Consider the following 11,298-nt stretch of genomic DNA (forward strand, 5'->3'; position numbering starts at 1 on the left):
CCCCTGCTAGTGCTAGGCTGCCATCACACATTTAGGGGCAGATTTACTAAGGTTCGAGTGAATTTTCGAAGTTAAAAAAGTTCTAATTTCAAAGTAATTTTGTGGATACTTCGACCATCGAACAGGCTACTACAACTTCGAATTCAATTCGAAGTAAAATCGTTCGAATATTCGACCATTCGATAATCGAAGTCCTGTCTCTTTAAAAAAACGCTGTCAAATTAAACCTGCCGAAGTGCTATGTTAGCCTATGGGGACCTTCTAGACCATTTTTCTAAGGGGCCCATTTACTTAGTTCGAGTGAAGGAATAGAAGAAAAAAAACTTTGAATTTCGAATGGTTTTTTTGGCTACTTCGACCGTCGAATGGGCTACTTCGACCTTCGACTACGACTTCGAATCGAACGATTCGAACTAAAAATCGTTTGACTATTCGACCATTCGATAGTTGAAAAAACTTCAACCCCCTAGTTTGCCACCTAAAAGCTACCGAAGTCAATGTTAGCCTATGGGGAAGGTCCACATAGGCTTAGCAATCTTTTTTTGGTCGAACAAAAATCGTTCGATCGATGGATTAAAATCCTTCGAAACACTCGATCGACCGAATAGCGCTAAATCCTTCGACTTCGATATTCAACATTGAAGGATTTAACTTCGACAGTCGAATATCGAGGGTTAATTAACCATATCGAGGGTTAATTAACCCTCGATATTCAACCATAAGTAAATCTGCCCCGAAGTCTTTACGCATCGAAGTAAAATCGTTCAATCGTACGCTAAAATCGGTTGAATCGTTCGATTCGAATGATTAAATCATTTGATCGAATGATTTAAATTCAATCGTATGATGGCCAAATTCGGTGAAAAATACTTTGACTTCGATATTCGAAGTTGAAGTATTTTAATTCAAGGGTTGAATTTCGAAGTATTTATCACTTCCAAATTCGACTCTTGATAAATCTGCCCCTTAGTGCATTGTATACATGAATATTGTTATTAGTGTGGCTAGAACAACATGTTCCCTGATATACTTATATGGAAGAAAAAGTATATATTTATAAGAGCCCTGACCCAAGGCACAGTGATTTACTGGTCCTCCTTGTTTTATGTTAAACCAGGACATGGTGAAGGTTTTGATGATGTCATCATTCAAGGAGACATTGATGAATTAAAGTTTGTGGCTTTTTATACAAGGTAAGGAATTCAAAAAATTAACCCACAATTCTTGAAAAATGATTTCCCGGGCCATTTTGTTATTTTTAAACTGACACATTCCATATGATTAGGGGAACATGTTAATAACTAAAAGTAATGCCCTATATTATTATTAGACAAACAACATCACATTACAGTGCTAGAGCACTAAGGGGTGCAAGAGTGTGCCCCTTAGTATTTAACTAGCACTTTGCCCCGGGAAATGCATCTAATGCCGGTTTAAACACATTCAGTAATATATTCCTAAAGCTGTATATCTCTTGCTCTGAACCAGATTTAAAAAAGAGGCGAAGGCACTGTGCAATGTGCAAAACAACGGCCACATTACACACTTTCTGAGAGATTACAGGTTGCTCCTTGTTGTGATTTCTACATTGTTATTAATTAAATTATTAATGAATATCACTGCACCTGGAGCATGGGTACACATGACATTTCATTTAAAAACATATATTTTTTTTTACCAATCACGCAAATCTCCAATAAAAACAATATTATGTTGCTAATGTCTGACTTCATTGTAAAGATTCTCAGTCACTAAAATAAAAGAGCTGTGCATTATTTTGCTATTCAGGAGATCCAAACGAAGGTTCTATTCCTATAGTAGGATGACATCCTGCGTAGACCGTTGGAGGTAATATTTAAGAGCACATATTGATGGCTCAAGGTCAACGGGTATTCTCTGTCTGGATTCCTTCTGCACTGAACATTAGCATTGCCTACAATGTCCACTTTAGGATTACATTGTCATAAAAGGAAATTCATTATTTTGGATTTAGGTTCTTTCCTAAAACAGGATGTTGGCGGGCTGTTGAATATACTGTTATTGGCATAAAAACCCCAATTAATCAACAGCAGAATATATTTAGTTATAAAATTATAAAATACATAACAGAATATTAACATTAAAACATATGTTATTTACCACTGTGATGGCAATACTACTGTTCAGTCCTCTAATTACAATGGAAGCGGGCTTTGAAACACATATTTCTTCCATTCGTCTCTATTCTCCTGGTGTTTATTAAACACTTTTAAAAGAAATAAAGGGACCCAATAGGCTCTGGTTCATGATCGTACAAAATATGTAATTTACGTTTCCAGTTTTGTATAGCACATTATACAGAAGGTCAGTGCATGGAATTACCATGTTAAAATATTGACCATTGCTCAGTATTGTACCTAGGGTTGTCACCTTTTATAGAAAAAAATACCAGCCTTCCTATATTCTTGCCATTTTTTCCTATTAATAATTTTGGCATCAAGCATAATTTTGGACCGAACAGAATAAGAAATTGATGCAAAACAGATACAGCATAGGCCAAGTAATGAGGCTTTACAGTCTGATAAAGCAAAACTCAAACATGTATTTCATCTTAGTGTGGTCATTGCATGAAAGAGATTGTATAGTTTATCACTGAGCATGGAGAAACATTGAGGTTGAAGGTCTTTCATATATAGAAGAGATTTATGTTGAATATTTTATTTAAGCTGTGCCCTCATGAATGCACACACACGTTTTATGAGTGATTGGGTATTTTCCTGATATAGTTGAGGAAATGTCTAGATATTGTATATTTTTATGTTGTCAACTTTAACTTGGGTCTCAGTGGAGATAGTGGAGATAGCAATTGATTGGCAAGCCAATGTCAATGGACATAGGGGTTTTTGTCATGGTGACTATGTAGAAGACAACATTCAGAGAGGATTTTCATTAGGGGATGGTGGTGTTGAAAATATTATTACATGTTTGCAAAAAGGCCTGTTTTATGCTGATGTTTGTTGATCCTATTTTACTAGCCTCAGTAGTCAGTGTCGGACTGGCCTACTGGGATACCAGGAAAACTCCCGGTGGGCCCAGGTGTCAATGGGCCTCTTGCTTCTAACCATTTGGCCTATTTCATGCTCATTACAAATTTCTTTATGAGGCTTAATAATGGCAGAATAGAGTATAGTAAGTAGAGATAAAAGACTAGAAAAACGAAGAGGCTGAGTGAGGAGAGTAGGAATAAGTTTGTAAAGTGGGCCTACAATCTAAGGTTTTCTGGAGGGCCACTGGCATCCCAATCTGACACTGTCAGTAGTTCCCTATCAGGTAATAGCAGAGATGATAGGAGCAATCGTGGTAAGTTCCTTTTGTTAATTTAAAAGTGTTAGCCAGAATGTCTTGGCTAAACCATCATTGCTGCTGCAAGCATTTTAAAGGAATCATAACATCAATAAATGTTGTGCTACACTGGTAAAACTAGTGCATTTGCGTCAGAAACTCTACAATGGTTTATATAAGCTGCTGTGTAGCCAGGGGAGCTACTATTCAAAGCTGAAAAAGGAGAAAAGGCACAGGATACACAGAAGATAACAGATAAGCTCTGTAGTATACAATGGGATTCTTCAGAACTTATCCGTTATCTACTGTGTATCCTGTGTTTGAATAGCTGCCCCCTTGGCTGCACAGCAGCTTGTATACAGTATATAAACAATAGCTGTGTTTCTAAAACAAATGAAATGGTTTTTCGTGTGCAGGGCAACAGTACAATATGTTATAATTACTTTAAAACACTTTAATTTTTTTGGTATTACTCTTCCTTTAAAGAATTCCTATTTATCACCTACTATATGGCCATGACACCCAGCCAAAAGCTTTCTACATGTCTAAAGATAGAAGAGGAGTCTTAATAATTACCTAAAAAATAATTAATAAACCTATGCAAAACTGGAAAATAACAACTCTTCATACTTTCAAATACAGTTTATATGTCTAGCTGTATTTTTCTCCCCCAAAATCCTCTGTTCATTGTCAACCTGCCTGCAGCTTGGTACATCTGCCTACTTGCATGTCACTCATAATACAAATTAACAATGACCGTGTTATTTTCTCTTTTTTAAATCTAACTTGCCATTAATTACCTCTTATTTATATTTAATATTTTGGTTTCTAGGTGAAATAAATATAAATTGTTTGATTTCGGTGTCAGTGTTTTTTTATTTAAAATGATTTTATAAAAATTTGATTTAATATTGTAATTAGGATGCAGCTATCATGCTAGAACATATCTTTGCTAATATGACTGATGCCTACCTGGTGTTCAATCTCACATCCTTTTAGATAAATGTGGGCTTTTTTAATAAATCCTAAATTCACCTATGAATAATTAGATTTTAATCAGCAAAGCTCTGATTGGTTGCTATAATGTTTGATGTTTTTCTAATGTTTTACACAGCATGATAAATAGGCCCCTAAAGGCGTGTTGATATGCTCACCCACAGCTATGGCCTAGAATTACTATCACAGTTCATTTCTGTATTTCAACAACAAGGAGAGCTCATAAAGTTGGGTGGGTGCCAGTTTGAAAAGTAACCCCTGGGAACCCCAATTGCTAACCTACAAATGCTGACCAAAGCCCCTCTTCTTTCTAAACTTGCAGGTTCTGGTCAGTTTTTCTTTAGAGCTGCAGCAGAACCTTCTTGCCTTGTGGCTGTTTAGCTCATTTTACTGCATGTAAAGTTTACCAATCTGTTAGAAGTAATACAATGGGCATGGCCAAAGTTGGCTACAATGATCCACTACAATAGACATATGAACATAATATGCACCATATAAATATAAATGTGGCAAAGAAACCATAAACATTGAATATAGTCACAAGTCATACAGAATTGAAATATATCCCAGAGTTTAAAATGATAAATAATTCCATTACAGACCTACATAAAGTCCATGTGGTTTTACCTGCATGCCCATATGCACATTTGCAAATGCTAGTTCAGTATAGTTTTTGGGTTAAATGACCATAATTTCTTGTTTGCTCTGGGTACAAGGAGGTATAGATTTTTTTGTGGCACCTCATTTCTATTGATTGGGCTTTTCTTGCTTTAGTGTATTTTTTTTAATTTTTATATGGTTCTACGAAAGCCATATTTTACACTGACTTAGGGGCAGATTTACTAAAGGGTGAAGTGACTAACGCTGGCGACAATTTGCCAGCATTACCGCTTTCAGGCATTTTGCGGATATACTAACGGGCGCAGACGTAACTTCGCTATCGAAAGAGACAGAGGCTAGTGGTCATTCTCACTCTATCGCAAGGTGAATTTTCGCTCTGGCGAATGGACGTTACTCTGCAAATTCACTAAGATGCGGATTTTACCTCTTTCACCACACTTGCATTGAAGTGCATTGAAGTTCATAGATCTTCCTCAATCTTCTGTTACTTACATCATATTTTTAGTGGAAAAAGTCCCAAAAAACGCTGGCGTCTTTTCCTTTTTCAGAGTGATAGCCTGCAAAAGTCCTTAAATTTTTTTTTGTTTTAACCGGGTTCCCCCCTACATTTTCTGACATATGGCACACAAACTATACAGTGGGCTCATGTGTAGGGCAATATAACAACTCTATTTTCTTTATTAAGGTTCCCTGGACTTGTGTAATGTAATGTATTTGCTGCAACATATATGTCCATTCAATTTAAATTATCCGCCGTATGCAAATAAGCCTGATCAAAGACTGCGCAACGAAGTTGCGCTAGGTATAATTGAACGCTAGTGCATTTTCGCTTTGATTGCCGAAGTAAAGCTAGCCTTCTGCGTCCTGGACACAACTTTGAATTTTAGTAAATAAGCATTATCCTAGCGAATTTACGCCTGGCAAAGTGTTGCGATGGCTGCAAAACCATCTAAACGGCAAATTTTCGTAGTTAAGTAAATTTACCCCTTAGTCCCATTGGAATTATTTACCCTGGTGTTTTCTCAAGGCAGGCTAAACATTAAAAACATAAAATAAATAGACCTTTCTACTCAGGCCCGGATTTGTGGAAAGGCCCCTAGGCCCGGGCCTAGGGCGGCAGGATTTCAGGGGGGCGGCATGCTGCCCAACCACACCCACATTGGTTCAAAAACACTGGGGATGCGCTGGAGATACATTAATTTTTTAAATTCCCTATGCGCCAATCCCCATTGATTAGGAAAATTTGCACGAATAAAGGGGAGGGGACAGGGGCGACGAACGGCAGTGGGCCTAGGGGCGCCCACTATGTAAATCCGGCCCTGTTTCTACTATTTTACTTTACTCAACCTACCACATTGACATGCTGTTTTTGTTTTAAAATGATAAAGTCCCTATAAGAGGAGCTTTACTATTTATGTAAAAGTTGCTACATACTATAATAAGCTTAGTATTCCAGATTGGATGCTACTTGTAATCATTGTAAAAGAGGTTTGGCAAAAAAAAAAAACCCCCCACAAAATACAAAATCAAACAAAACTCGCTTTAATGTTTTGCAGGAATGATGAGGTTATCGCCGTTGCAAGTATGAACTATGATCCTATAGTGTCCAAAGTGGCTGAAATTATGGCATCTGGAAAAACTATAAGAAAACGGGATGTTGAGTAAGTACTGTGTTGATTAAAACTTCTGATGACTTTATTATATTGGTAAACGTACTCCAGGAACTGTCACTGTGTCACTGTTAAAGGTAATATGAAATTGGGGCATAGTTCGTATATGCTTTCTCATTTCTTGTGCCTCAGAATGACATACAAGTTATGGGAGGACTCCTACGTGCCCCCCCCCCCCCCCGTTTGAATTTAGCACAGCCTAATGCAGCTCACACTAGATTCCCGCAAGCATGTGGCTATTTTCACAACGTCCCACACACTGAGAGTGAGCAAAGTGCAAAAAATGACTAATTGCAGCCATTACTACTTTTAATACTTTATACAAATGGCATGATTACATCTTGTTATAGTATATTCCCTCACCATATGACAGCATTGCTCAGTGCTTTAAGTCACACCACATCATATATGTTCAAATCACAAGAAAACACAATTATAATAAATGTTGAAACATTTTTCCTCTATGCTTCCAAGGATTTTTGTCTGCCATGGCAAGTATGTTCAAATTAAATAAACATGCATTTGTTTTGTGATTTGCAAATAAAAATAGTATGGGATCCCTTATCTGTGTAAACCTGTTATCCAGAAAGCTCTGGAGTCCATTTTAAGCAAACAATTCTGTTTTATCATGATTTCCTGTTCTCTGTAATAATAAAACAATACTGTGTAGTTAAAGGTAACTAAGTTGCATAAATCCATATTGGTGGCAAAACAATCATATTGGATTTATCTAGGGGGTTATTTACTAAACTTTGAATGCAAAAATCATGAAAAATTTGTGATTTTTTTAAAAGTCCGTTTTTATTAAAAAAAAATCACAAATTTTTCGGAAAATCCGGCATCTTAAGGTATGGAGATCCAAATTAAGACACAACCCCTTATACAAATAACCAAAGGCTCCAAGCATTCTGGATAACGGATCCTGTATTTTACTTTTATTATAGCAATATGGTAGCAATGCATATATATGTAATGAATTAAGGGTTGCCACCTATCTAAGTGTGAGAGGTATGGAAAGGCTTTCACAGTTGTCCAAAATGCAGAAATCCAGTATTCATTTCATTTACTCTATTCATCCTCCTACTTTTAAAATACATAACGGAGAATGTCATTAAAAATCACAAGCAATGGTGTTTTTGCGAATCTATAGCGATTTCGTTAAATATTTTGTTGCAAAATAGGCTTTGTGATTGCGAAATTTTATTACATACACTGCGAATGTTCACAAAAGCCATGGTCGCTAACATTCGCAATGGTCTTTGTGAATGTTTTTTTGCGATAAGGAAACATATTACATTCCCCCAATAGAGGTTAGAAAGAGACAACAATTTAATTCCATCTTTAAAAATACTAATTTCAACTGGAGTATATATACACATACACTTTCTTCATATTTGGCATTTGTAATAGGTGGCAACCCTTGGCTTCTTTATTGATTCTCCATTGGGGCTGCAGTGATATATTTATTGGGAAGCAATGTGTGTCTAGAGATAATTGGCAGTGGTATATTTATTTAACAAAAACCATTAGATGTGCTCATACAAGAAACACTGTATTTATTTTATCATGCTGATGCATAAAGGAGTTGTGCACCTTTGAGTTAACTTTTAGTATGATATAGAGAGTGATATTCTAACACAATTTGCAATTGGTTTTCATTTTTTTATTATCTGTGGTTTTTTACTTATTTAGCTTTTTACTCGGCAGCTCTCCGTTTTGCAATTTCAGCAATCTGGTTGCTAGAGCCCAAATTACCCTAGCAACCATGCATTGATTTGAATAAGAGACTGGAATATGAACAGGAAAGGGTCTAAGTAGAAAGTTGATTAATATAAAGTATCAATAGCAATACATTTGTAGCCTTACAGAGCATTGGTTATTTACATGGGGTCAGTGAAAGCTGGAAAGAGTCAGAAGAAGAAGGCAAATAATTTTAACACAGATCTGGATTTCAGAATATTTGATTTAACTAGAATAAAAAAAATCCTCATTGTTATTTAATATGATACTGACCCCTGTAGGACTCCTGTATGCATTGGATTACCACTTTAGAATTACCCCCATACTGTGCAATTCATTTTGTTACACATAGTAAAAAGCTCACTATAGAGCAACATTCCACTTTCATCTGCAAAAAACCCTATGTTGTCTTCAGGGTTTATTTTGAGGGTCTTTGGTGGTCATTTACTGCTATCCATGCAGAAAAATTAAAGGGACAAAATAACCTTCACATACACATTGGACACGAGCAGGGATTTTGCCAGATTAGAAATAAGTGCATAGCACTGTCCTGGCAGGTGGTACATTCAGATTAATTTTTTTAAAATCTTTCAAGAAGCCCAAATGAGTTGTCTGTAGCACAAAACCTAGGCTTAATTTTACATTAGGGTTTAAATGCAGCCATTGCTTTAATGCAAGTGACACTGACACCTGCAAAGTATCCTTTCACTGTACATTTATACTATGTGGCGTCTTGGTCTGATACAGCCTTTTGCCACTACAGCACTCTCTGCAAGCACATTTAATACAACTTAAAGCGATACTGACTCGTTCCTAAAAGCCAAAAGCCCCCAAAGCCGCCCCCAGCAAACCTTAATAAAGCCGACCCGCCAACACAGCTAAGGGATCTTCTGCAGCTGCTTCAGTCATGCTGGGTATCCACATGCTAAATACAAATGAAAAAACTATTCCAGCCTATGGAAGGATCTCGCTGCCCCCAACCCAGCATGACTGAAACAGCTGCTGAAGATCCCTTAGCTGTGTTGGTGGGTCGGCTTCATTAAGGTTCAATAAGGCTTGGGCATCTTTGGGGGGATTTTGGCTGCAAACATTAGGCGTGCAGCATCTCTTTACTGATATGGACAAGTTCCTATGATTTTTATAGGAATGTGTCAGTATCACTTTAAGTGGCAGATTTATCAAGGGTTGAATTTCGAAGTAGAAAAAGCTTCGAAATTCGACCATCGAATTGGAATACTTCATCTTCGAATATCAAAGTCGAAGTTTTTTTACATCGAATTTGGCCATTTGCGGTTAAAGTAAAATCGAACGAATCGAAGGATTTCATCCATCGATCAAACGATTTTTCTTTGACTTCAAACCGCTCTAGAAGGTCCACATAGGCTAACATAGCACTTCGGCAGGTTTAATTTCGCGAAGTATTGAAGTCGAAGTTTTTATAAAGAGACAGAACTTCGATTATCGAATGGTCGAACATTTGAACGATTTTACTTCAAATCAAATTCGAAGTCGAAGTCGCAGTATCCTATTCGATGGTCGAAGTATCCAAAAAATGACTTTGAATTTCAAATTTTTTTACTTCGAAAATTCCCTCGAATTCACTTCGACCCTTGATAAATCTGCCCCTAAATGTATTGCATATATCCCACTAAAAAAAAAAAGTACAATTAATACAGCACTTTTTTGTGTTTCTTTAAGGACTGGAGATATATCTTGGCTGACGGGGAAGGGATCTTAGCACAGAAGATTGTTCGCATTGAAACTAAAGCAATTGCATCAAGCAACACGCGCATGTAGAACTGTCAATACAAAGCATTTTACTTTAAAAAAAAAACAAAAAAACGTGCCAACGCACTGTTGATTGTGTGCTGTGACATAGATGCTTTTGCATTTCTCATCTAGTTATCGAAGGAATATTTAGCCATGGCCTTCTGCTGAGACTTCAGTGATCACAAGGGAAGTACCAAGTAGATCATGAAACCAAGAAAGATTATATAAAGACGTTTATTGCATAAGCTTCAAGTGTTACTGGTAAATGCACTGAAACAAATCATCTGAAAAACTTACAGAAAGAGGAACCAGAGTTTATTTTTTTTAAAGAACTGAACATTTTATACAAGGCCTGTAGCAAACTCCCTGCTCATCCTGCTGACCTATCAGGGGCAACTACTAAAATGTCTAAGATGAAATCATTTAACCTCCTGGTTATCCAAAGTTGCAAGGAATATGGTGGTGTAACCAAGACCTATGTATGCTGCTCCTAATCATTTTGGTAGTTTTTTGAACTTTACATAAAAATTTCATCCAAAATATACAATATATTTCAGAGGAAATAAAAGAGGCAAAGTATTAATCTTCTTCTTGTATTTATTTACATCACAAATATGAAAGGAAAGTGGAAGATTGCGACAAAGTGGTTGAATTACACAAATTAAGTTCTTCATCCATTTATAACAATTCAGAATATTATTAACGTATTTATATTAAGGGATAATGTATTTACAAAGTGCAAAAACAATAATTAATTTATTATAATAAAATAATAATGAAGCCTTTTGGAGACAGCCATCCTGTAATTGAACTTTCTGGATGGCGGGTTTCCGGATAATGGATCCCATACCTGTATCAGTTTAAAAAGCACGCAATAGTTATCCAAATTATATTAACCTAAGGGTTCTTTGTAGTGATGGGCGAATTTCTCCCATTTTGCGAATTTTCCGCAAAATTCACAAAACGGCTAAAAATTTGTGATGCTCGAAAATGGACACCTGCGTAAATTTTGGACGCGCTTCCGAAAAGTCGATCGTGTTAATTTTGTCGCTGGCATTAAAGTCAATAGTTGTCCGAATAGTGTTGATACGCGGCAATTTTGACGCGATCGACTTTTCGGACGCCGGTCCAAAATAGACAATACCTTTTGTCCATATTATTAACCCTTTAAATGCCACAG

At 36.5% G+C, this 11,298-nt stretch overlaps 1 protein-coding gene across 5 annotated transcripts in view; it reads left to right on the forward strand.

Annotated features, from left to right (window-relative positions):
- aifm3.L (apoptosis inducing factor, mitochondria associated 3 L homeolog) overlaps positions 1 to 10,701 on the forward strand; it is a 64,703-nt gene extending 54,002 nt beyond the window's left edge. For 2 of the 5 annotated variants that reach the window (XM_041565860.1, XM_041565987.1), the window contains 5 exons: positions 1,118 to 1,193; positions 1,789 to 1,848; positions 6,495 to 6,599; positions 7,083 to 7,103; positions 10,047 to 10,701. In XM_041565860.1, coding sequence (XP_041421794.1) covers positions 1,118 to 1,193; positions 1,789 to 1,848; positions 6,495 to 6,599; positions 7,083 to 7,103; positions 10,047 to 10,086 — 302 coding nt within the window. In that variant the 3' untranslated portion in view covers positions 10,087 to 10,701. 5 annotated transcript variants of the gene reach the window in all.
- The last annotated feature ends 597 nt before the right edge of the window (positions 10,702 to 11,298 follow it).

Source organism: Xenopus laevis, chromosome 1L (genome assembly GCF_017654675.1).
Source record: "Xenopus laevis strain J_2021 chromosome 1L, Xenopus_laevis_v10.1, whole genome shotgun sequence".
NCBI lineage: Eukaryota > Metazoa > Chordata > Amphibia > Anura > Pipidae > Xenopus > Xenopus laevis.